The sequence below is a fragment of the Strongylocentrotus purpuratus genome, unplaced genomic scaffold, assembly GCF_000002235.5.
Source record: "Strongylocentrotus purpuratus isolate Spur 01 unplaced genomic scaffold, Spur_5.0 spur5_scaffold_16, whole genome shotgun sequence".
Lineage (NCBI taxonomy): Eukaryota > Metazoa > Echinodermata > Echinoidea > Camarodonta > Strongylocentrotidae > Strongylocentrotus > Strongylocentrotus purpuratus.
The window spans coordinates 28,436,664-28,464,325 of record NW_022145601.1 but is presented as its reverse complement, the minus strand read 5'-3'; the positions used below and the strand labels follow the sequence as shown (position 1 = coordinate 28,464,325).

The window sequence follows — 27,662 nt, the reverse complement described above, 5'->3', positions numbered from 1 at the left end:
ATGCTGGTTATGTAAATATTTATAGTACACAACAAATCTAGCAAGGGTGCTAACGATACTTAATTAAGCACTCTCTATACCTCTTCTATTTTAGTATGGTATTGCTCCAGTAACAAGTTTGCTTTGGGTTTTGTTTCATCAGAGGTGTAGGTTGGGAGTTACCTTTGCATTTGGGTTTAATGTTAGATTTAGGACTATGGTTATGGTTAGGATTATGGTAATGTTATAGTTATGGTTTTAAGTTATAGGTAGGGTTACTCTTAATAAATAATAATAATAATAGTGGGTTCTTGTATAGCGGTCATGTTATATAAGACTTGGCACTCCTGGCACTTCGCAATTATTACCCCAGCTTAAGCATGGCTGCCATACGGCGCTCTAGCATTCCAAGGAATTATTTCCTGCTAGGTACCCATTTACATCACCTGGGTCAAGTGTGGCCAATGTAGATTAACGTCTTGCCAAAGGACATTAGTGCCGCGGTGGGACTCGAACCGTGGACATTGTGATCCACAGTCCGGTGACATAGTCCCTCGACCATGACACCTCAAGTAGGGTTGTGGTTACAATTACGGTTAGGGGCTTAAGTACAGAATACCGGACCACACATCAATTGTATGTATTAAGTGTAGTACATGTATGAGGCTTAGATTTAGAGTTAGAGTTAGGGATAGGGTAAGTGTTGGGATTAAGGTTCCGGGAGGTACAGGCCTTAGGGTCTGGGTCAGGATTAGAAATTATATCGCTCGTTCTTGTCTCCTTAGATCAAGATAGTTATGTAAAGTTCCTTAATTAAATTAAATTAAATTAAGTTCTTCCATTATATAATATGTCTACTTCTCAAACTTTTGTTGCCAGGTTGGTACGAAGGACAGCTGGTTGGAAGTCGAGAGAGAGGTTGGTTCCCTGCATCCTGCGTGCAGGAGGTCGTCAATGATCATGTGAGGGCGCGCATCCTCAAGAATCGTCATAAGATCCTCTCCATGTGTGAGGAGCAGATCCGTCTAGCCATGGTGGGCCCTAAAGTTAAACAGACGCAAGAAGATGTGCTTCGCTCTATACTGCAGGGAGGACGCAAATTATAGTTAGCTTTTGAGCCCAGTGCCAACAAAAACACTTTCATGAAGATATTTTTGTTATTGTTTTGATGTTGCAAGAAATATGGCTATGGGCCTTGAGCTAAGATTTAAAACTCTATACTGCAGGGGGGACGCAAATTATAGTTATCTTTTGAGCCCAGTGCCAACAAAGCACTTTCATAAAGATAATTTTGTATTGTTTTGATATTGCAAGAAATATGGCTATGGGCTTTGAGCTAAGATTTGAAACTGAGTCACGTCTTGCGGATGGTGACGTTAAAGGTCGGTCCACAGACGTTAATAATCATATCTGATTGATACACGTCTGTAAAAGCTAATTACACACACACACAAGTACAAGTGAATCATGACTCAGTCATGAGTATGTGTGACTACCAACCAAGGGACGTATGGTATTACGTCCTATCCTAGGGACTAGGATGATCAGTGATTTCATAGGCACTATGGTTTATTGACATCCGTACTGGCACTATACTCTGCTGGTAATCCATTTTTCTTGAAGGGCTGGTTCCCTCCATTACAAATCAGAAGTGTCAATCATTGAAAAGCATCTTCTTTGTCACGTCTGAGCCTCTCATTTTCCTGTCTTTCATTTTTCTTCTCTTCTTTATGCCTTCATTTTTCTCAGCAGTTTTTTGACTTATTGAAAGAAGAAGGGATATACATGTATTACATATTGAAATGATAACATTATTAGTTAGGAGATAACATGGTGGAGAGCTGAATAATTATGAACAAGTATACACAAATTATATCATTTTCCTTTCAAAGTACACTCCATGTTTACCTCTTGTGAAATACTAAGAATTACTTCAGAGAGCAATATAAGGAGAGTTATCATGTGTCTTTATAGTGAAATATAGAAGTATTTCACACATTTTTATCAGTCATAACCATGGGGTGTAAATGTTGTTTTATCTATTACAGTCCTGTAGCTTTGGACTGTCTTTCTCTTTCAATTTTTGTCTTCCAACACAAAATATCTCCAGGAAAATAAAATGAACATATATATTATGACAATTATGACAAGGAATAGAACATTTATCAATGGAAGTATGAAGTCTTTCTATGTGTGCATGTTGTTATTCTAATGCTGCAACACAACAAATTACAGTGATTATTTTTACACTTGAATTAAACAGTTGGGAAGTATGACGTTGCATGTATATCACTGATTTGAGCAGGGTTTTTTTTTAAACCTGTACATTCCATACATTCAGACAAACCTGCGTGTATTGGTATATGTAGGATACATTTCCTTTGTTTGTATGTTGTGCAGATTGCGCATACATTGTTTTTTTGGAAGCCAGAAGGGCACTAACACTTCAAAATTTTATGAGACAACACCTCTCTGGCGCCAAACAGCCATCTTCAGCCACTGCGGCTTGTGGAGCAGTTTTTTGCTATGATCGGATTTCAAAAAGAAAGTGAAATATTCTTCTAGTTGTGTGTGTTGCAATTTTAGGATTGGTCAGTGAGATCATTTTCCTTTTTATCAAACTAATGATATGATGGGATCTCCATTTTCAGCATTTTAGCTTTCAAGACTGTCTTTCAAGTCATTATTTTTTAAGAGTCAATCAGTAATTGGAAGTAATTTATATTGTGATCCTCTGGCAATTATAATGCAATATGAAGTTTCTAAGCTTTTGAATATATTGTGATATAAACATTCTCATGTTACTCAGACACTGGCTGCTTACTTGTAGTAGTCTACTGGCAATACAGTCTTCCAAAATATTATTAGTGCTGCAAATATTTCCATATCGTTTTCTCACGTTCTTTGTAGAGCAGATTTATTTTTACACTGTACTCAATACCTACAGTTTATGCATTTATATCTTTGTTTAAAAACTTGAATGAATACACGTGTATACAAAAAAGGTATTTTTTAAAAGCCAAATGCTTGTGAAAAGTTGCAGTGAAGTATGTACATCCTTAAAAGCATTTTAACTCAGATATTTTTTACATTCATTAGTTTTTTTAGAAAGGTAAAGTTGATTTATTGGTTAACATGCCCATGTAACATTTCCAAGCAACTTTTTATGCTTTAACCTTTATTAACTGGAAAACATAAATCATGAGGATTTATATAATAGTGTTGTAAATTAATTGTGAAACTTGAGTTATGTGGGATTTTAGAAACATTGTGAATAGTAGAAAGTTTATATTTTTATCTTAGATGGAGAATATACTCCCGATGGAATGTGTATTAACCCACAGAATGTCATTGTATCCATGCTTTGCCCCTTTCAATGTGATAATACCTGTAGCTGTAAATAACTTGATATTTTCAAACCCATTATATGTATATAATTGATATAAACATGAATTAGGTTGTATATACACATTCAATGGCATCACAACCTGTACATATTCTTTGTCTTTTGTGTCCTATTAACAGTCTGTTGAGAGCCAGAAGGTGTTTGAGTTTAACGTCCTTCTGGCTCCAAACAGACAAAATGTTTTTTCGGGTGAGATGGTGCAATTCATCGGCTGTACAATTCTGTTTTCTGTCTATAAAGTGATATGACTACATTTTAGAAAGTAATATATGGCAGTTATGTCAGGAATTATGGGATTCATTATTGTTAAAAATGAAATATCTATCTTTACTATACTGCTCTTATTCAATAATAAATCATATCTTTTCATAATGTACTTGCTGTGTTATTTTAGATCTTATTCAATGATTGATGTGGATTTTTAGAATGACAAACATAACCTTTAAAGGTATAGATAAGTTCTGGTCATGCGATTGCATTGTGAAAGAAACGTTGTGGAATCGATCTGAAAAGGTTGATCATCTAGCATATAAGTATTGGTGTGTACTGCAAGGTTCTGGAATCATCAAAATGATAAGAATGACGATGATGGGGATGGTGATGATGATGATGGTGATGATGATGGTGGTGATGATTGTGATGGTGATGATGATGATGGTGATGATGGTGATGATGACTGATGATGATGATGATGGTGATGATGATGATGATGATGATAATGGTGATGATGATGATGATGATGATGATGATGATGGTGATGATGATGATGATGGTGATGATGATGATGATGATGATGATGATGATGATGATGGTGATGGTGGTGATGATTGTGATGATGGTGGTGGTTGTGATACTAATGATGGTGAGGCATCTTAGGATGATGATGATGAAATCCTGTTTTTAGCTCGACAGCAGTTAATTTTATGAAACTGGAATGCTTTCTTGAAAAGAAACTGATAAGACTCAATGACACAATGGGAAATAAACATTTCAATCAAAGTTTTCTACCAGAAAATACAATTTATTTCCACAAAAATGCTCCGAAGTTCATACAATGGGCACATTGGAAGTACCAAGATGGAAAAAAAATCAGTCATCTCTTAGTCTTCATAGTATATTTCTACAAATATCTTACACAAATTGTCCAAAAAATTCACAAAGATATATTTACATAAACGTTTATATATGATACCTATATCAGCAATTTTGCATATGATCTACTAAATTCAGTGACATATAACTCTATACACTTGTAAAGTGTTTACTTTTTTTCACATGGTAGCTTTCACTTTCATTTTGCATGATCCAATATGTGCTCTACAGATAACTGCTTTCATGATTCATTTCATCAAAGATATAGGTTGAAGCTCAAGCTTAGATTGAGTTGTAGTTTACAGGAGTTTCGGTTTGGGATTATGGCTTGAGTTTTGACAGCGTTTTGAGTTATATATGGGCCAATATTTAGGGTTCTGGATATGACTTGCTGAAGCCTTAGGTTCAAGGTTGAAGTTGATTGTAGAGCAATTGCAACCGAAGCACAGTCACACAATATTATTTTCAGCTACATAGAATATTTTGTACAAATTTTTACATCGTATTTCATAGCACATCTGATGAGCCTAATATGAAGAAATAGTGATTTTTCTTTTCAGACTAATTTTGCCTTTGTAATCACAAAAATGAACTATTTTCATCACCTGATACTGAAAATCTGCAATTTTCTACATTGTGTTTTTTTCCACCAAAGTTTGAAATTCAAATTTATCCAGAAAAAAACAAATGCTGATTGGAACTTTCAATCCATCATAAAATATTCCCTCTAAATGATTACCAATTGCATGGTTTAATACAATTACAATAGTAATCTGATGTAAATCTACAAATACAAATAGTGTTATGTACTTCTTTGATAGTTTATACATTGGCTCCAAGTACTTCTACATTTACATAGAAATGCATGATTAACATTCTATAGTCTTTAGCAGTATATACAAATACAGGTATATTACAAAACACATCTTTTAAGACTACTTAGACTACAGATGTAAATTATGCCATCATCCCCATAAACTTCGACATGGAGATTGAAAATACAATAATGCTTTCATAATTGTGAAATGAGGACACTTTAGCATTCATTTGATTTCATTATTCAATCAAATGACATATTGCTTGATTAATCATTATATCACAAAATGGATATTGCTAAAGAGTACAACTGCGTAGGCACCGAGGAAAATGACAAACTTTTCATACAATTATTGAACTGATTAATTATTTATATTTCAGGAAAATCAAACCTTAATATTGACGGTTTAGAACCAGGGGGGGGGGGGCGATAACTCATATCATTAATACAAAGAATGAATGCCCTCCTGACTCCAAACTAGAGATATTAATTTCATCTAATGCTGAAATTATGAACAGGAATTATAGGAGGGATTACATGAAGCACATCTTGTAGTTTACATATTTCATAAAACATTAATAGACATGTATACTTCAGTCATAACGCCATCCTCCATACAGACTTCAATCATCCATTTATTGGAAATTTGTAATGTTTTGTTCAGTCTATTGTGAGTCTGGTGTCACTCTGATTGGTACTACTTGGGTTTTATTGAAAACATGTTTCATTCCATATATGATAATGTAAACATGTTTCATTCCATATATGATAATGTAAACATGTTTCATTCCATATATGATAATGTAAACATGTTTCATTCCATATGTGATAATGTAAACATGTTTCATTCCATATATGATAATGTAAACATGTTTCATTCCATATATGATAATGTAAACATGTTTCATTCCATATATGATAATGTAAACATGTTTCATTCCATATGTGATAATGTAAACATGTTTCATTCCATATATGATAATGTAAACATGTTTCATTCCATATATGATAATGTAAACATGTTTCATTCCATATATGATAATGTAAACATGTTTCATTCCATATATGATAATGTAAACATGTTTCATTCCATATATGATAATGTAAACATGTTTCATTCCATATATGATAATGTAAACATGTTTCATTCCATATATGATAATGTAAACATGTTTCATTCCATATATGATAATGTAAACATGTTTCATTCCATATATGATAATGTAAACATGTTTCATTCCATATATGATAATGTAAACTTCACAGAAAAAAATTGAAAAACATGAACATGTACATTTAATAATCCATGCTTGAGTAATTTTGTAATACTTTCTTTTAGCTCAAGAATAACCTGCCTTAATATCTTTAGAAACAAAGACTTTCAATTCATTCTGTCATCAATGCAAGCCATATGTAATATAGCACAAGTTGTATATTATCAAATGATATCAAATATCCAACGTTTGTAGTTTTAATTGCTTTTACTCAATTGCTATAAGCACATCACTTTTACTTCAAAGCACAAATTTCTTTATAGCCCCATTTATTAATGTCGATGTATATAACATAAATGTACACAAATCAATTACAATAGTAAAATATACAAACAAAAAGCAGTACAAAGTAAAAAGGAAAAGAAAAAGAAAAGTCCAGCTCTTCATATAAAATCAAGATAAGTTGAAACTCTAGGCATATACAAGTAAACATGATTTTAAATACGCAAATAATGAGTATGATAAATTTAAAACAGAAGTAAATAAAACATCTTCATATCACTTTCCAATTACTATTTTTGCCCAAATCATTGCTACATGTAAAAACGCCGTGGTAGTTTTGTTTTTGTGCAAATGCAGACATTAGCCCAAACGCTCCACATAGCTGTATAAAAAAAATCTGCCCATACTCAGTGAGAGTGTAAGATAAACTGTAAAAGAAAAAGAGCACAACAAAAAAGTTGACTGATATAATTTAGAGGGTGAAAATCTCATTGAATGATATAACCAAGTGCACACATTTGTATTAAAAAGCATTGACAGAGCTGTCCAAAATATAAATTAGATAAAATTAAGTTTCACCAAAATGAAATCTGCACAATGAATATGAAATTCAGATACGGTATCAAAAAGGAACAGTCCATTATTCTAACATTCTGATTTAATAGGAATTTAAACCCTCACACATTTCAATTCAAATAAAATAAGAATTAACTTTCCTTTGATATCAACCATCAATATGTCACAAAACAAACATCAGGTGGGTTGTAACAGACTGCTTTAGTCTAATACTGATTCTGTATACAACTTAACCATGGCTAAGTTGTATACTGAAAGTTCCTTAAAACCAGCATCGGTATTCAAGAGTAATTGGGTCAAACACAGGTTTGAATTTTTACATGAAAAGTCCAACAAGCGGGTAACTTGTAAAAACTTATTTTTCAAGCCTTATCTAGATATTTTAGCACACAGTTTTAATAGCTGTACTCAGAGACATCATTGTTCAGCTTTGATAGGAAGACTTATTCATGATTATCAATTAAATGACATCAATGACTTTCTTTTTGACAAGTTCATCAGGGTAGTTTATAGATATCTGAAATCAATTAAACCCCCAAAAGTAACCTTTTTAAAGTTGCTCAAGCACGGGTATATAGAGGGCAGCATACGAACGTACGCCCGGGAGCATAAAACCCATTGGCTCAGTGTTATGTAATGATAGCCAAGTTGCATACTTCACAAACGACTACATACCCATGCCTGAACATCTTTAATGTGTCTTGAGAAGTGATTCCTTATTCCTTTCTTGTTCACTCACAATAACTGTCCCAAATATTTTTTCAGCAAGTTCTTGATCGTTAGATACATCTTATTGACGCCCTCTAGTAGCAGTGAGTGGGATCCTCCTCCATGGTTTCGAGCTTAAAGCCCCACTGTACTACTTGTAGCTACTTGCCCCCTCTACATAGAAAACAATGCCTAATCGGTGACCATTGGTCCCCCATGATGCTCTTTTTCTTATGTTAATTGAGAGCTGATTTGATGAGATAACCACATGTCCAGTGACCTTGCAGGGTGGTCTAATCCCTCCAGTACACTTGTACAGATGGGCTTTAAAGCTAGAAATGGTACCAGAGTGGAGAAATCCAATGCTTCATATCTCACAGAATACCCTCTAGTATGACATTCTATTGAGCGCCCTCTAGCATGACTTTGTAGTCAGTGATGCAGCTGTAACCGTGATCCTCCTCATCGTCTGACTCGGACATCTCACTCTTAGTGTCTTGTTATAAAGAAGCTTCATATCTTATTGAACGCCCTCAAGAATAACTGAAATTCTATTGAGCGCCCTCTAGCATGACTTTGTAGTCAGTGACACGGCGGTAGTCAGGGTCCTCTTCATCGTCAGAGTCTGACATCTCACCCTTAGCATCCTGCCTGTAGAGAGGGTTGGTCCCAGAGATGACCAGCTTACACGGGAGCTGGTCCTGATGGAGGGTGTAGAAGTGCACCAGCTGGGGTAGGTCAGGGAAGTCTCGTCCAAATCCCTGTCATTGAAAGAGGGGGAAGAGAAAATGGGTGGAAGAAGCTGCTGAGTCAAATCTGTTACTAAAAGAGGGAAATTCCAACATATTGGTTATATTTTTATCCAATTAGATACCAAATATCATGGAAAATTTGAACATAATCAAGATCAAAAATGTATATTCCCTAACATTTGGCCTGATTTGGGCTATACTGGCCCAGCTACACATCCCCAATCAGTTATATCGGGAGGAATGACCAGATTGTCACAGAGATTCAGTTCACTTTTCCCTCAAGGTACAGGTGACATCAAATACTTAACAATAATAATAATATGCTTGTAAGTAAGCAACCAGGGACCAATGGCTTTAAGTCCTCTCCAAGGGACTTGGTAATGAGGATTAATGCCTTACCAAAGGGCATGAGCTCATTGACTTGGTTTTGAACCTGGGACCTCCTTGTAACAAAACCACTGCTCTACCACTCAGCCATCGCTTCTTAACTTTTTCACTTAATATCTATGAGGCAGGAACAAGAGACGATGCTACGTACCTTGATGGTGTAACCGCCATTCTTTGACCTGACCAAGAGGTAATTAGCCAGACTAGAATCATTGAAGTTAGTATCCACCTTCATAGAGAGAGCATAGCTACCAGGATGACTCTTACTCTCTCTCACAATGAACGCTCCTTTCTCTTGTTGATGAAGAATCTCAAATGCTATTTCTCTGTAACATACCAATCAGAAGATATTCAAAGTTTTATTCAAATTCCAAATACTGCTTAAAAGTAACATGACTATTTGCAATGTACAGTAAACGAAACTATCATCTCTTTCTCTTGCTGACGAAAAAGGAAAAGAAAAGGTAATATCTGTTTCCATAAAAATTGAATATTACATATACTTTGTAAATCATTTATCCTGGCCCTTGAGGAATTATTGCATTTGTTTATGATATTACATTTAAAAAATTGCCTAAGTTATCAAAACATAACTTATTTTTTTATGTATATGGTATCCTATGAAAGTCCATAAATGATGTTTGCAAGTTTAGGTTTAAATTGTATTTCCATTGACCCAGTGGCCTTTCAATCTTGATATTCTATATATATCAATCGTATGCAACCCATTCTTAACTTCTCCAAAAAACACAAAATGTAACTAAAATTGAAAGTACAAGTGAATGGGGTATTTATACCAACATTTCTTATGATATGAGGCTTGCTATTCTGTATATCAGACTTTAGGGGACATATTTCAAATCCATTCATGTAAATACACAGGTGATAGTTAATGTTTTGGAATATAAACTTACTTTGGAATGCCTGCTTTAAACCATGGTGCTACCACTCCCTTTCCTTGCGCTGTATCTTCTTCTTCATCATCATCATCTGGTATCTCAGTGAGAGATGTCGATCTGATATCAGAAAAGAATGAAAGAAAACATGCCCTGATGAATAGATTTATCAATTGTTATTTTGTTTATTTCTTGTGCTGAATACAAGAAATGGAAATGAAACCTGTTGAATGTGGTCTTATATGTTTCCATGTGAGTTGAAAGATACATTTGATTTTGAGTTTGAAATTGAGTACCGGTATGTTAAGAATGATAAGAACTTACACAAAATATCACGACAAACAAAATAAAATTATACATTACATTCAACAATTAATGGATAAAATTTTAACAAGATAAGGGGGAATCTAGATATCAACAAAAATTTACATAAGTTCTGCTTGTCATGTTTGACACTCATTTGATTAAGACCAGACCAAAATTGTAACAAGGCAGGATGAGCAAGTGGCGCAAGCAACATACATATATCAGTCACTTGCAGGACGCTATCGTTGTAGCATTGATAGATAGATCTTTCCTATAGAAAGAGTGCCAGGAGTGACAGACATGAGGAGAGTATACAAGAACCCACTATTATTATTACTATTATTAAACGTGCCCTACAATGTTATAGAATTTCACTCCCCTGTCAAAGATACTTTCTGACTAATGTCCTACTTGATTACTTTCATCCTATCATTCCTACCTTGGAGGGAGAGGGGGAGGTCCTCCTTTGAGCGGGATCTTCTTGCATCGGAACTGTCCAATCTCTACTTCCACCTTGTGACCTACATGACCCGGTGACCTCAGCGATCTTTTGTCTGGTGATCCCGGTGTCCCAGAGTAGGTCGTATCAACAATGGAATTAGCTCTCGCTTCATCAAGTTGTGTTCTGGGGTTATTGGATGAGTTAGTATCAGAGTATCTTGATGAGGCTGCACCCCTTGGCTGTGGTAAGCCATTGGACTGGCCAATCTGCATTGTTGATTGTTGCGATTGAGGAAATCTTTGGCTGGAGGCCACTGCAGCATTGGACGGGGTCGGGTCAATGACATTTGACCTCGAGCTGCTCCTCGATAATCCCTCACTTGAAGACTGCATCATTGGAGACACAGCAGCGACTATCGATGCAGCTCCATTCAAAATCACATTTGAATCTGCACTAGGTCGCCTCGGAACAAGAGGACGTTGTTCAGCCACTCCTGAAGGGTCGACCTTTAAGAGGTTTGAAGAGGATGGTGGAGAGACAACTATTTCAGGAGATATCCGCCTTGGTGCTGGCACAGGCCTTTTGCGTTCACTTGGTCCTTCTTCTTGCGATGTGGGAGGAGGTGGCGGCCTTGGAGGCGCGCTTGGCTCTACTGCTTTAGCTGGAGTTCTTGGAACAGCATAATCAGCCCGACACCGCTCTCGACTCTCATCCTCACTCTCATCACCTGTCATCTTGAAGACATGTCCATTTTGAATGCACGGTACGCTATCATCGCTTCCGTGACTGATATTACCTCTCCTCTCTGCTTCATCTTCTCCAAGGGCACTATCACCATCATCTTGCCGATGTCCATTCTCCTTCTCTCGTTCACTGTGGTCCTTGCGCTTCAGCTTGTCTCGGAAGCTCAACTTCGGTCGTGCAAAGTCTTCTTCCGTGGAGTCTACATCATACACAGCATTAATAAATTGTTCCGCACACTTCAGCTGATAGCGGAAGTTGGCTTCCTCGTCGAAGCTTCCAGCACTAATGACGCTCTCCCTCCCGGTAAAATCCATCTTGTAGTTCTCAAAGGCATACACATCATCCACGGTCATATCATCGAAAGAATTCTCGCTTCCTGATCTGCCACCATACACAAACGGCGGCGGTACACTCGAGTCTTGAAGAAGAATCTGTCCTGTGGAATGAGGTCCAGCAGCAGCGGGCGCAATACCAGCAATTAACGCGGGAGGTGGGTGCTCGTCTTGGAGCAAGATTTGGCAAGAAGTGTTACTGTCTGTTTCAGAGACAACTGAAAGTGCAGAGTTGCGTCCTAGTGCGCTCTGTAAGCTCCATTCATTGTAAAAGTCTACTTCGTAGTACGGTGCTGGAGGCAATGGTTTGCTCTTCTGTGTCTGTTTGGCAACCTATCAAAATAAAATGTAAAGGGTAGATTATATACACTCTCTAGAGGAAAATATTTTCAAAAAACATGTTCAAAATAACCTCATTAAACCCACTTAAAATTAATGAGCAGCAAAATATAACAACAAAAGTGTAATGCACTTGCCAAATATGTTCTTAATGTGTATTTTATGTTACATGTATATAGCTGATTTTTTAATGAAATAATGTCTTTTTAACTGAATGAAATAAATTGAATTGAATTGAATACCTGAACAAGTCTACAATCTTAAAAAGCAATTCAGTATAAATAGATTGTAAACCAATAGAATGATATTTAGCACAGGAAAAATAGAGAATAGTATCTCTGTTTATACAACCTTTATTGTACACTACATTATCTTAATACAATTCCACTGTACATCTGTAGAGTCTTCTTACATTAACATAAATAAAAAGGTACATTGCCCCCTCACCAATACTCTTCCTCCCTCCCCTCTTCTTTCTAGCTATTGTTATCAGACACCTAGTCACCGCACATCTCAAGGGATAATGGGAGAGGATGATGGACCCCAAGGCTTGAATCCACCTGGAATACAACCTCTAAACCTTTTGTTGAGTTACAGAAAGCCTTCTACACCTTGTAGTGACGGGCAGGAAGGGATACGATCAGATACAGATCAATGGAAAACAAACATTACCCCAGAAATGATAAACAGCACTATCTGAAAACTCTGGAGTGCTCGAGTGCAAGAGTGCAATGTCTTCCCAAGACTAGAGAGCTTGCTTGAGAATATTGTTTTCAAGTTTGAGAGATCTTGCTGTGAACTTTCAGACATAAATCGTCTGTTTGGAGTCACAAAGTCGGTCACTTCAATACTTTAACACAGAATAAATGCTCTTGTTGCTCCAAACAAACAATGCATCAGATTAAATTCTTGCAGTTTTCTGGATTGATTGAGTACCGGTGCAAGAGCAAGATGTGTGTCCCAGTAAGAAAAGTTAAAGTAGAATACTGCTTTTAAGTGTTTGAGGGAAGATTCTTGCTCTTCTCTATATAAAAAGGCTTCTAATACTGAAAAAGTTGGTAGGATATTCCAATAGAAGGGACTTACAAGGATCTCTACAGCTTCAGATTGAAAGCTTGTAAAGGTCTTGTTTAAAGGTGATTAAGGGGTTCAACTGTGATAATGTATGAACTGTTTAAAAACAAAGACTATAAAGTGCTTGGGTTACAGTGCATAGCGTAGAGTATTCGGTGTTTTACCCAGACCTGTGTTTGAATGAACAGTGTAAATCCAAAGGTACACAGTCTACCCTGCTAAAGATATAACTAAGTTAAAGTGTATTACAAAAAATTATTTTCAAATATATAGGGCCTATTTGGTGTCTGGAATTAAAGGAATGTGGTGTGTATTTAGCTGCACACAGGCAGAGAATAATCTGTTTGAATATTCAGTGTTTGGTGTAGATTGTATATGGTTTATGGAGTATAATGTAATCAAACACCCAGTATGTCAGGTGTCAGGTTTAACACCAAACTGACTTACAGGCTCTTGGGAATAAGCGTCCTTCGGTGAGAGAGGAGGTGCTGATGGTGACATCGGTCTTCCATCGGGATCCACTTCGCTATCAGGATCAACGATCACCCAACTATCCCTATAGAAAAATAATTACAATGAAAACAGGGGTTTAAAATCATAACATATTTTTTTAAAGTGAAATATACATAAACACTTGTACACAACACTAACTGCTATTGTATTTTATTTTATTTATTTTATTCATTCATTTCTGTTTTTGCATATGACCTTGTTACATTTGAAAACCCATTTAATCCTTCATTTCAACGGAAGCATTACAAAAAAAACGCACTCAATGAACTTATTAACAATCCAAATGTTCAAATATTGATATATTTCTTGAATGAATGAAATTCTTCACAACTATCTGCACCTCATGATACTGTATCGTACTGGGTATACCATCTATCATCGCAAAAAATATTCCTACATTTTTTGGAAATCATTACAAAAGTACCCTTAAAGATACTATGTCCCTTTTGCAGCCAAACTCAATTTCTGTAGAACTTTGCAGGAATTATGAATATGTTATGTATGTCCTATCTGTGAAATTTAAACGTTAGCAGTATCCTAATATTCAAATAATGCAAGGAAACCTGTTTACTTGCTAGACTTCACTGTCAGACACTATTGTCAGTATTGAGTGACTGACTGGCTTTTTCTTCTTCTTTGGTAATAACAGACATAAAATGAGCTGTAAAGAATTTGTCTACATCGATAACCCACTTCTTGTAATGGCCAAAATTAAACTGATTGAATCTTTGCGCAGCATAAAACGTACGGCCATGCGGTACAACGGTCTGAAAATCAAGACTATTGCTTATTGGCTCTGTAGCTCCTAAGTCGATTTGACAACTAATAGTCGTTATTTTCCCACTTAAAGATATTTTCAAGCCCCATTTTTTTAAGGGGAATTCTAAATTAGTATTATCTTTCACATGTCATTGGAATTTAACCTTCTCATTTTTTTGGCCTGCCAAAGGGACATAGTACCTTTAACATCTAAACAACAAATTTAAAATGGGTTTACCTCATAGACGGATCTCCAGCTGGCTCTGAGAGACGACTGCCAAGCGACCCACTGTGATTGGACGCTGGCAAAGGTGGGAGTGGTCCTCTCGACAAATCACAGGGCTGTGTTGGTAATGTGGGCGGAGCTTCCATAGCAGCGATCAGGTGTGGCTGCTTGTGTTGTATCTTTCCCGCTTGCTGTTTAGCCTACAGAAGCAAATTAGCAACACAAGAATATTTAAATAACATTATGAGGTCAAAGGTCAGTGTTAATCTTCTTCTGCAAAGTACTCGGTTACACTGACTGGTCTAGTATAACATTAACTTCCAACTTTAAAGCATGCACATTTCTAACTCCCTGTTCAGCACATGTACATACACGTCCAAAATATAGTAAAATAAAATATTGCACCTTCAAAATCAAGGAAAATTTGCACTGTAGCATGACTAGAGCGTATGTACGGTAGTCAGAATCACTTCTCATCTCTAACTTGTCCACTTTCCACTGTGTTTTGTACATGCACAATGGACATGTATCTGCATATTGCAATTCAATTACAATTGTTGAGTGCAAAATCATGTCAATGACTGAATGTTGAACTAACATCTGGTCATATTGCATAAACCAATTGTGTGCAGATAGAGAGGAAATGTAAGTTCACCAAACGGATAGAGAGGTAATCAACTTGATAAAAAATAAACAGTGCTGAAAAAAAAAGAATAGATATGCATGGTACTGGCTACCATTACTATGGGGGGGGGGGTGTAAATGGTATTCTAGCAGTTTTGGACGCTTAATTCATGTTGAGAATTGTCTCACAGCATGAGAATATCACTTGTAAACCTGGCAAAAGTGAAGTCTGAAGTCTCTCACCAATCTAAAATAAACTCTTAGATTGGCCAAATCTTTACTTTAGAGAATGATGATATATGTTAAGAATTTAAAGTGATATTATATTCATGAATTTCCCATGATAATATTATCTTTGGAACATGAAACGTTACATGATCAATGCAGTAGGTCTATACATCCAGGGTTAGATAGGTAAATATGTGGTACTGTAGTTAGATAAGGTTAGGAAGAGAGGGAGAGGGGAGAAAAGCATGAAAGAGATGAATGAAAGATGCATTGAATCTTGAAGACACAATATATGGAAAAAACAGAGCGGGAAGAGAGGGAGGGAGGGAGGGAGGGAGGGAGGGAGGGAGGGGGAGGGAGGGAGGGGGAGGGAGGGAGGGAGGGAGGGAGGGAGGGAGGGAGGGAGGGAGGGAGGGAGAGGAGAGAGAGAGAGAGAGAGAGAGAGAGAGAGAGAGAGAGAGAAGGGGTACAGATTCCTGCAAAAGGGTTAAGACAAAGAAGACAGTAAGAAATAGTCAAAGTGAGATGAAGAAAAAATATTGGAAGAGAGGAGGTTGATTGAGAGAATGATATAAAGAGTAAGAACGACGAGAGAAAACAGTTTAATATCAGCTTTGATATTTGATGAAGTAAATGAAATTTTGTATCATAATAAGGTAAATCTGATGTCAGCATTCCCCTGAAAATAAGTTCAAACTTCAAAGTTCAAGAGAAAATTAGTGACACCTCCATAATCACAGCTCCCTGGCTTTCAAATTATGTCCTGAATTAATTAGTATTTGCTTAATTACATTTATTAATTAATTAATTACAAGCAGTGTTAATTAGATGATAAGCACTCCAAACTTCATGAGGTGGGCCAGGATACAGCAATGACAAGCAGAGTTTTCTTTTTTAATATTCTTAGGGGAAAAATTGAAAAGGGGGGAAAAAACCCAAATAGGACTGCAAGGTCAAAATATTTCTTTAAAATAAAAGACACACCATAATCTTAAACAGCAAAGAACACACTTTGTAGACATTGCATCAGCTCATTAAATATAAGGAGGGGAATTAAAATTGCAAAATTCACAAAAATTAACATGTAGCGATTAGTACATGTATGTGTTTACAAAGTTCTATCAACTCAAACATGCATGTATTTTATCATGATGTAAGTTTGTAAGATGTTGTTTTGAATTAAGTACCAATATTCTTAAGCTAATGTACAACATTAGAAATGAGAAAACATATTAATAAGAGTAACTTTAAACCCTCAATATTTCAAACAAAAAATTGAAGAATCTAGGAGGGTAGAGATTTATACAGAGAAAACAAATTCACTGCAAAACCATGATGATGGGATCATTGGGATGAAGTCATGAATATTATATCATGAGAATTAAGGATGATAATTGTTATGAAGCAAACACATACTAAGGGATGAAATGGAGATATTATATTTGCTATGAATTATGATTATGAAGATGAAAAAACAATTACCACAGAGCTCTTTCGGTTTATCTGAAAGGTAAGAACAAAAGACACCACAAAATGATAACATAATGACGTCATTCACCAAAATGGTCCTCCTGCAATATCAAGTTATCTTTTAATTGTGGGATTTTCACTCATAGAAATATGTGATGAAAAAAAAAAGTTTCAAAGAAGACTGGCCACAGTATGATACGGACGATATATGATTAACAATTACCTCTGAATTACTCTTCAAATAATGATGCTATTTATCATTCTAGGATTAGTCTTATATTTCTTTACTTAAATAAAATTATCACTTTTCCCTTACAATTACTGATCACTATTCTTGAAAGATTATGTTGTTGTTGTTTTTTTAAACATTTTACAAAATTTTACAAAAATCTTAGCTACTTTTAGATATTATATAATACTTGTTTTCTCTACTAAAATATAAGTTAATCCTCTCTTCAAAACCTCTTTTCTCCTGCTACCCACAAATAAAACTATTTTCTAGTTTATACCTTTAATTCTGATTCATGATAAGAACACTGGGACAGCGCCTATGCTTCAGACATACATGTTATAATCAAAATATGTGTAATAATTATGCTTGCTCAGCTAAAATACTTGCCCCATCAAGATATTAGCTTGTTCTACACTTCAATATATACCGCTATGTATACTCATCATGTAGTGTTACATCTGTTTGTCAGAATTCACCCATGTGCACTGAACATTTCAAAAACATCAACAGACTTGTGGACAGATTGATGTATCCAGTATGTATCTAGGCTATCATATCTGTGCCTCTAACTCGATCACGCCCCTGCCAACATTTTTACTACTTTTCCTAGATTCTGAATCCCTCCCTAATGTGGAACTACTATCTGTTTCCTACACTTGCCTAATTAAAAGATTCCATGTCAACCTCCCAGCATGTTTCCACTGAAGTTTCTCTGCCCTTCCCCTTCCCGGCTCCAAACCTTTTCCCCAAAACTGCATCTTCTCCTAGCAGGTTTTCTTATTTTTGACATATAGCCATCTTTAATATACTACATGCATTTTGCATAATCATCCCCTACCTTGCTACAGTAAACTATTTTATGTTATTTTTGTTTTATCCTTCATGACTATATTTTTTCAACATCCCTTTCTGGAATCTGAATCTTTAAAAGTACTCTTGATGCATGGTTTTACTTCTGCACTACTTTTATTTCTCCAGCTCTTCACTTCTTGTGTGTCTCTTGCTTTCTGTTACTCTAATTTGTTACTTTATACTGTTGTCCTATCATATATTTTCTTTCTCCTCATCCAATTCATGTCCTCTGCCCCCTCCACGTGATCTCTCTCTCTATCTCTCTCTCTCCCCCTATCTATGTCCTCATAAATCTCTCCCCCTTTGGTTTCCTCCATCTTCATCTAACAGATTATCCTCATTTTATCACCCTCTCTACCCTCTCCTCCTCTGCTCCATTTCTTCCCTCCATCTCAATCAGACTCTCTCCATCCCATACATGTAGTCCCAACCTTCCTTCATCACTCTTTCTCTCTCTCTCTGTCTCTCTCTATTCCCCCCCCCCCCCCCCCCCCCCCCCCCCCGTCTCCCCTTACCTGCATTTCCTCCGGCCCTCACTGCACCCCTACCATTTATCTTCCTTTTTAATTTTTGCTCACTCATCTGCATCTCCCCTCACTACCGAGTAATTAAACCGAGCCCTGTCAGGAGCCATTTGCCCTCCCAATTCGCCCCTTTCCTCTACGCAATGAAGAGCCTGTTCACACTAGAAGGGATTTATACAAAACTTGTACATGGAACATTGCATAAAGAATAATTGTAATGCGAAAGGGTTGTACAGACCACCTAACAACATTGTATAAAGAAACATCTTATTCAGAAAATAGTTTTGAAAAGGTCAGTTTATATGATAGGCAGCCAATCGTCAGTACCTGTAGAGTAATGATAAACCCTCCCCAGTTTAAATATGCTTTTTGTACGATACAATACTGACATCCATCCGCAGCACATTTGGTGCCATACAATTACTCTTACATATTATAATCAATATTTAAAGCAGACCCTGATGCTTTATCAACTTTTTATACAGCACCATGTTCAAACCCTTGTTCCCTAAGCTAAACCACGTTTCATTATATGTTCAGACTAGACACAATTTAATAACTTATTGTACAGGTATACAGTTTTTGTACATGATGTATTTGGCTAGTCTGAACAGGGCTGGAGATTGCAGGACCACATGGTGTTCCAATTCAAAAACACTTCCTCTTTACCGAGTAAGATTAGCTCAACTTATAACACTTGAAGAACCAGGTATATATGTACAAACCAGTTTTTAATTTCAAAGTTGCGGAGGAGTATGAAGTCTACTGACTTTCCCGACAAATATCTTTGAGCTGCTTCGACCGTGTGTGCTAGCAAGATGTACATTTATTTTTTGCTGGAATATTCATCATGCATGTTTGTGCTATAAAGATTCCATGGTTCCTAAAGTTGTACAGTTACAGGTAGCTCCATCATGTTGTTGACCAAAAAAAAAATCCTAATTGTAGAAACTGTCCTACATTCTGTTTTTATATTTGGAAAATATACTTTTATTACAAACCTTGGTATTTTTAAAAATAATCTTTTGGCATGTACAAACAAGAGTTTCTTTTGTCATAAGCAATAGTCAGCAAAGTTTGACAATTTGATGAAATGAGATTTCATTGGAAAAAAGGCAACTTCCTCATGCAAATACATAGAATTCTTTCTATACCACTATACAGTGGCAAAAAGTTGGTGAAAATTTATCCAAAATCCCACAATATCGTAAAATTCATTCCACTTTTTTTTAAAACTAGATATATTAATTCCTTCCTGACAGTTCCTTCAGATCAAAAAATTATCTTATCAATCCCTAAACTTGCCTCGTTTAATACATTTCAAAACTAATTATGATCCTAATTCAACTATCATTCCGTAAACACATCAGAATTTGGTTTGGTGCCTACATGTAAGATTAGAGGCATGCAACCATGATGATCGGCTGGGAGGAAAAGGGAGGAATTAGGAGAGGGGAAGGTAGGGGCAGATTAACTGGTAGGATGCGTTCGGTAATTTGTAAAAGAGTGTTCAGACTAGTTGAAGTTTATACAAAATGCTTAAAAAGAACCATCCTAGTAGGAATCTTCGTAGAGCGAAATGGGGCATAGAGATTATCTCAGACATCTACATCGCATAAAGAGACGTCATATAAAGAGACTAGTTTTTTTTAAGAGATTAATTGACATGACAGCTGGCCAATCGTCAGTCTGCATTCCTATAAGCCCGCCCACTAATATGATTTTCGTACTATATGATGTTCAAATTAAAATGGGGCCCTGATTCTTTATTGAATTTTCATTCAAAACTATGTTCAGACAAGCGTTTTGCTATAGGACATTCAGATTAGAAATTATAATTATTATTACTTATCGTAGAGCTATAGTTAAAACCTACATTTTTTAATATCACTTGTAAGTTCAAAGATTTTTGGAACTTTAGAATGAAAGGTGGGGATTGGTTGAATTAGGGCCTTTGTTGAATACTTGTACGCTTTAATAACTCACATTCTTAAGAAACATTAATCAGACAAATCAATTTTCACATACCGGTACTAAAATTACAAAACTTAATAAGGGTATGAATAAATGAAATCTGAAAGTCTGATCGCGGAGTAAGAGAGGGGAAGGTAAGGGGAGATTATCTCTTAGGATGCGTTTGGTAATTTGTAAATCTTCCTCCCTTATCATTAAAATCATTTTAGCCTCCAGCTGAGCATCTTGGCTCTGCTACTATGCATGCAGACCAGCTCGCAAGATCTCCCAAACTTTGTATATTGTGAAAGTTCTTTTAATTTTGGTCGAAGGTATTTGAGAGAAGATGGAAACCAGTTTGCACTTTACAACATGTATCTATCTCATTCTTTGTGCAAAAAATGGCAATTTTTGAGAGAGCAGTACAAATAAATCTCTCTTAGATATTACCCCAACAACCAGAAGTTTTCAAAAATATTTTAAGGGGAATTTAAGCAGCATACATTAATTGTTTTGTCACTCACTCACTCCTGCTGTTCCTTAATCAATTAATATCATCCTTCCTACAAGTAATCCTTTACATTTACATACAAATGTTCCCTGTAATTGTAGAGGTGAGACTGTGATGACTGATGAGGGGGTGGGGAGAGGGGGGTGGGGGAGGGGGTGGGGAGAGGGATTGTGGAGGGGTATGATAATGACCACAGGAAACAACATGAATGTATTTACAGCATGACGGAGACCCACAGTGGATAACAGTGATACATATGTAGTGTTATGACAAGCAAACACATAAATTACACTAACCGTAAATGACTTTCAAACCCATCCACCCCCTCCCACCCCCCCCCCCCCCCCCAAAAAAAGGGGGGAATTTGGTGCATCTGCAGATAATATCGGGCTAAAGCAAAATGAATACTGTTATCTATACTATACCTCAGAACTGCATTATTAACTATGGATTGCACATTACAAAAGTACTATCCTTAATCGAGCTCTTTCTTTGAATATCCCTCTAAAGAATTTCTCAAACACTTCAAACCCAATTTTTCTTTCCATAATATATTCATAAATATTACCCAAATATGATCTTGAAAAATTATGAAGAGTGATAGTGAATTATCGAACAACTGATAAACGATAACAAAAATCTCCTTAAGATATATACCAATACCATTGGCTTAAGATATATAAGTGAGTTTGCTGATGAATGTAAATCTTCTTACCCAGACTTTACTCTGTCCAACAGAGAATCCTCGCACCCTGTCTGAAGACAGCACTGGTTGGTTTGCCATCAGGACTTCAGGACGCTTTGCTTTAAGCTCCTCCTCCTCCGCCAAACGAGTGATCTGCGTAAAGTACTCCTCCTGCTCGCGGTTGAGTTCATCCACCAGCTCGTAGAACTGCTTCTTGCTGCGGATGCTAGCGTAAGCAACCTTGAAGGCCTTGCTGATAATGGCATTGATCTCCTCTGCCTAAGAGTGCCCAAAAGAAAGAAAAAATCATATGCATCCATTAATATTCAAAGTCAAGAGGAAAATTGTACAATCAGAAAGGTTACGTTTCGGAATTCAAAATATCATGCCCTGCGGATGATGGCATTAATCTCCTCTGTCTAAAAGTGAACTTGAAAAAGAGAGAATCAAAATCATGAATAAGCAGTAAAAGGAAACAAATATTTTAGAATATTAAAACTGAAATTAGAATACAACCTGCTGAGACTTGTTTGAATAACATGAGCTTTGACACCATTGGTAAATAAAATGCATTATTTAGAAATGGGTTGATAAACGAATCCTGTGATATTACCAATGGTCGCATGGGAGATGATGAAGATAAATTTCAGTAAATCATGTGAAATACCTTATAATAATTATGAGGTGAAGATTTGTAATTTGTTTATGGTTATGTTTCATCCATCATGCATTCTCATGCCATAGGATGGCGGCTCAAGCAAGTTTTTAAATGTTCTTAATTGAATTCCATTATCCTACCTGTACAGGATATTTAAAAGGCTCCAAGCAGAATTCATCAAAAAAGAACCGTACTTTGTTTTAATACATGAAACCTCTCAGGAATCTCTAAATTATGAATTGTAAATATTCCTGTTTTTTACAACATAATATTAATGACTTACGACTCATAGTATATATTCACAGTTTATTTCAAAGGTACAAATTGAATAATTTATTTGTAATTTGTATAATTATTCTACACCGTGTTGATTATTGAAAATGAATTCAGTTTTATAGATCTTAAATTGAATTGAATTTTCTGCCAAAATACTCTCTGATGGAGGCAATTACAATGATTGAAAGAATGAAATTTTAATAATGCCTATACCCTTCCAGAGCTTAACTTCCTTTAACATCAATGTAAAGCTTAGAACAAAGGCATTCCCTCTGATGAGAACAATTTTGTTAATTTATTTGTAACAACTGACTTCCCCTCTTCTTCGTCAAACACATAAAGACGTGGTTGGAATTGGCAATCTATCAGATAATTCCCCTGTACAACACCCCTTGTACAGATCCAATACAACAATGGGCCCTTAAACCTTGACAGAATAAAGTGCAATTCAATTAGCATGAAACTACGAAGCACGCAACTTCAGAGAAAGTGAAGTTCAGTGTCAATAAACACAATTGTTTTTTATAGAAATCTTCAGAAAAGTAAAAAGGAGGTTGCAAAATATGGACACTTGTACATGTAGCAGCATTGGAACAATGGTTACCGACTGTAGAATTTCTTGGATTTGTACTTTACAACATGTATTACAGTGTAGAGTGCAAAATGTACCCAAAACAAAAAGAAAGTTGGAGTAGAAGCCATGTTCAAGTCAAAACATGCACAAATATGATGTTCCTTTTGTTTCAAAAAATTGATTCATGGCTTATGTATTATAAAGTCACATGACTTTGCAAAATTGGGAATGTGTACATACATATCCCAAGACAATATAGAGAGTGCATCATGAGATTGAGAGTATGACCACATGCAAGTATCATATTTTGGAATTATGTAGTTATGCCAAAGAATTTGCTTGGTCATTAGACAATATATCTAATAATAAAACAAATGTATTATATTACAAATACCAGATGGCATGTTTATAATTGAATAAAACATGCTCTTACCATTATCTATGAAAGTATTTTAAAGCACAGCTAAGTCACATGTGCATTGTGTAGAAATATGAAAGTACATGGTCTCCTAAAAGTTGTCTGTAAAATCATATTTTAAAAACAAAACATATCTTAGGCTTTATTTATATATATATCACTCAGGAATTAAATTAAAACCTATCATAATGAAGAAGCAAACTCTCAAGGATTTTTATCTCAATTGTTTTGATCATCATTCATAAAAAATATATATATCCTTGAAGGTTGGAGAGTCAATGTTGGAAAATTTGTTTTGTAGGGTGCAGTAATGTAGGGCCCTGTATCCAAATCAAATCAAATCAAATCAATTCATATCAATTCAAAATGTTCTTGCCCTTCACTTTTAATGACTCTGAGAATTGTAATTACATACTTAACCATAAGTTTTCACTGAAAAAAGTAAAACACATCTTTTCATTTAAAATACTTCAAGAATGTTGCATTTTTAGAGGATATACGGTGATGGGACAAGAATATCTGCTGGAAGTTTTAGAGAGGGGAGTTAAGATGGGCGCAATCATTTATAGATAGCTATGCTTTCATCAAGCTAGAGATTGACGAGGGAAATGGAAGTATTAATTAGAGTTCCCCCTCGCCTCCGCCAACAATTATCATTCATGTACGCCCTCCTTCTTCGCATTTCCTCTCCCTTCGATCCCCATAGCCCTATGTATCTTCTTTCCTCTTGCCTTTCTCTCGTAGCGATATATACACATGTGATATCCTGTGATATTTCTTGGCAAAGCGCATTCCTAAGATTTTATTTCTTTAATGGAACCCCCCCCCCCCCACACATCCTACCTGCCTAGCATGTTGAGTATTAATGTGTTAATAATATTTTTCATTATATTTTAATTTTTGTTGCATTTCACTGATTGAATTAATCTTATTTTCCAATGAAATTATCTCTATTTATTTCTACATTCCCTTAAACACGTCTCTCCCTTTTTGTGTCTGTTTTTGGATGTTTGAATACAGTGTCATGTGATTCGAAACAGGTATATTTTTGAAATGTATGTTCTTCTTTTTCTCTGTCTCTCTTTCTCTCTCTTCTTTTCTTCTCCCTCTTGCTCCACATGACACACATATCATTACTTCATAATACAATCACATCTCTCATTCTCAATTGTATTCAAAATTTCTAGGCTCTTATTCATTCTTTGCGAAGTGCTCTATAAAATAATGAAATAAAGGTAAGCTTTTCATGTCATGACTGACGACATCATAGAACCCAATGTATCATCTCATCTCACATCTCGTGTGATCTAGTTATTACAGAGTTCATTAGTTCACAGGAAAGATGAGTTAAAAAGCTTTCAAAGTGTGGCTGCAACAGTTGGTTCATTTAAATTTGGAAAGTAAAAAAATAGCTAACACCAAACTATGCTCAAAGTCGCTGATTTCTGGTCATGATTTGAGCCTAAACAAGGAACACAAAATTGGCTGTATGTGGATGACATACACATAGTTACAGTAATAACGTCCTTGTATTCACGAAGTGACGGTAGTGAGGAAAATCGTAATGCAAAGTGAATGCAATTTTTTTTCACTACCGTCACTTCGTGAAAACAGCAACGATAATACTGTCTCTTCGGAGCAAGAAGGCTGTTTGTTCAAATCATTTTACACAGAGTTAATGCCCTTCTGGCTCAAAACAAATGTTTGTCTGGTATTATCAGTTGGGTGTTAAACAATAGTGCTTTAAATCAAGTGAACACCCTTTTGGCTTTCATCAGTAGAACATTAGGAACCATCTAGTGGTGGTGTTAATACATGAGATGCTTCTTACAGCATTAAGTAAACAATTCCCTACAATTTGTAGAATTTAGAAATCAGGTCGACCATAACATACCTTACCAACTCAACATGGTCTTTGGTGATGTGCCAAGTTATATATCACCAATGATAAAGAGAAAGTAACAAAATTAACATAGCATGTGTCGGTTTCTTTATTTGTCCTGATCCAAGCTCTATTAAGGATATTTCAATTTGATAGAATAATTGCCGATACTAAAAGCTGATAATGTTAGAAATGCATGGGACAAAATATTTTGGATATTCCCTATAATGAACATAAGTTGACATTAAAATGACCATTTTACTTCATACTTCAAGATCTTCATCTGATCCAAGCTTCATTAAGGCTTGCAAATCAAAACAACCATCAGATACACTACAGTATTTATTGTGGGCAGTAAAATACCAATAAGGCCTGTCTTCACTATCTCGAGATTGCCAAATATCCAGCTCTTTGAACTATCCCGATCGCAAACTATCCAGCTAATTTGCGTCTTCATCAGACCGAAGTAGCAATTAGCAGGATATTTGGTCGGGATTGTCATCCCAAGATATCTTGGGATAGTTTGCAAAATATCCCACTATATGACAAAATATCCAGCTATTTGTCCCGTGCATCTTCACTAGACCGAAGATTCGCAATACGCGCTAACGCTGAGCAAAATATCTCGAGCTAATTTCTCAAGGTCGAGTTTCAAGTTTCGAGGTCGAATCTCAAGATAGTGAATACGCGATTTGTTACTTCGGGATTATTTCCCAAATCAGAAATAGCGGGCTATGTGGCAATCTCAAGATAATGAAGACGCGCCTATAGAGACAAATTCTCATGGCATGAAATGAAGACTAAGATCGATTTCTTGTATTGGTTGGTTTCTGAGTAGAGGGCAAGGGAAAGATTGAATGCTTGGTGGAACAGAGGGTCAACTTGACCATGTGCCAAAACAACAGCGGTCATCTTTCTTGACGTCACACTTTAGGGTCAATATTCAGAGCAAATGACATTCAATCTTCTCAATATATTAGTTTAAATAAAATAAAATACTAATTTCTGTGGTATCAAATGTTTAATGTAGAACCAAGAGGTAGTTAATTGAAAAATCAACAATGTCCTTATGAAATCATTCTGTACTGTTTTGTCTTGCAACAAAAAAAAGCTCAAATTATGAGACAAAATGGACTTCAATTAAAGTAATCGCATTGTCCAATCTTGAAAGTGTTAATAACAATATTGTGTATACATATCTCTTTACCAAGTGGAATATCATACCCTACTTTAGATTCATCTAATCTTTCAAGCTACATTGTTTTAACTACATCACTCCTAGGAGATTGACTGTTTTGTCTGGCAAGTAACCCTCTAATAATTCAGGCAAAATGGACTTCAATCGGCATCAGGAAGATGTCCCTAAAACTTCTTAATGAATAAGAAAAAGTATCCAATGACTTAACTAATACAAAATTATCTACTATGAAGATTCACTAATAATAACTGTTATAATAGTAGCAACTGTTCTTTAAAATTGCCTTTTGACTATTACCAATCAAAGCAATTTACTGAGTATTATTGCAAGTACTTCAGGGATAGAAACAGTTTTTTATTTTTGAATAGAAAAAAAAGGTATAAAAGACCGTCGACAATGGCTTTAGGCACTGTACTGCCCACATTGCTTTGGTGACTGGGGTTAATTTTGCTTTATTGATTAAAAAAATTCAAATCAGAAAGGAAATTAGATGTGGTATTCAAAATTGTTACCATTTTAATTCTCTTCTTCTGCCAGTAAAGTTTTTGAGCAGATACCACACTATAAACATGGCATGATGGATGTAGAGGTGTAACAGTTACATGGGATAAACTATGTGAAAGTACCTTCACTGTATTAAAGTACATCCTTCTTGGTCAAAGAGTAGAGGTCACATGCAACAGATTGATTCATGATGATCACATGACACCTCTTTAAGAAAGGTGTTTACTAT

The 27,662-nt window shown here is 35.7% G+C and overlaps 2 protein-coding genes across 7 annotated transcripts in view; one reads left to right on the top strand and one right to left on the bottom strand.

The window, feature by feature from the left end:
* Window positions 1-3,761, top strand: part of LOC754774 — a 90,258-nt gene extending 86,497 nt beyond the window's left edge. For 5 of the 6 annotated variants that reach the window (XM_030987235.1, XM_030987236.1, XM_030987231.1 and 2 more), the window contains one exon: window positions 859-3,761. In XM_030987235.1, coding sequence (XP_030843095.1) covers window positions 859-1,085 — 227 coding nt within the window. In that variant the 3' untranslated portion in view covers window positions 1,086-3,761. The remainder of the gene's footprint in view (window positions 1-858) is intronic. The other variant, XM_030987232.1, reaches the window with a different exon arrangement.
* A 4,548-nt stretch (window positions 3,762-8,309) lies between these two features.
* LOC100888200 overlaps window positions 8,310-27,662 on the bottom strand; it is a 40,389-nt gene continuing 21,036 nt past the window's right edge. The window contains exons 4-11 of the mRNA XM_030987230.1: window positions 21,954-22,202; window positions 17,179-17,199; window positions 14,857-15,044; window positions 13,794-13,902; window positions 10,855-12,266; window positions 10,128-10,229; window positions 9,365-9,539; window positions 8,310-8,835 (exon numbers count right to left, since the gene is read on the bottom strand). Coding sequence (XP_030843090.1) covers window positions 8,626-8,835; window positions 9,365-9,539; window positions 10,128-10,229; window positions 10,855-12,266; window positions 13,794-13,902; window positions 14,857-15,044; window positions 17,179-17,199; window positions 21,954-22,202 — 2,466 coding nt within the window. The 3' untranslated portion in view covers window positions 8,310-8,625. The remainder of the gene's footprint in view (window positions 8,836-9,364; window positions 9,540-10,127; window positions 10,230-10,854; window positions 12,267-13,793; window positions 13,903-14,856; window positions 15,045-17,178; window positions 17,200-21,953; window positions 22,203-27,662) is intronic.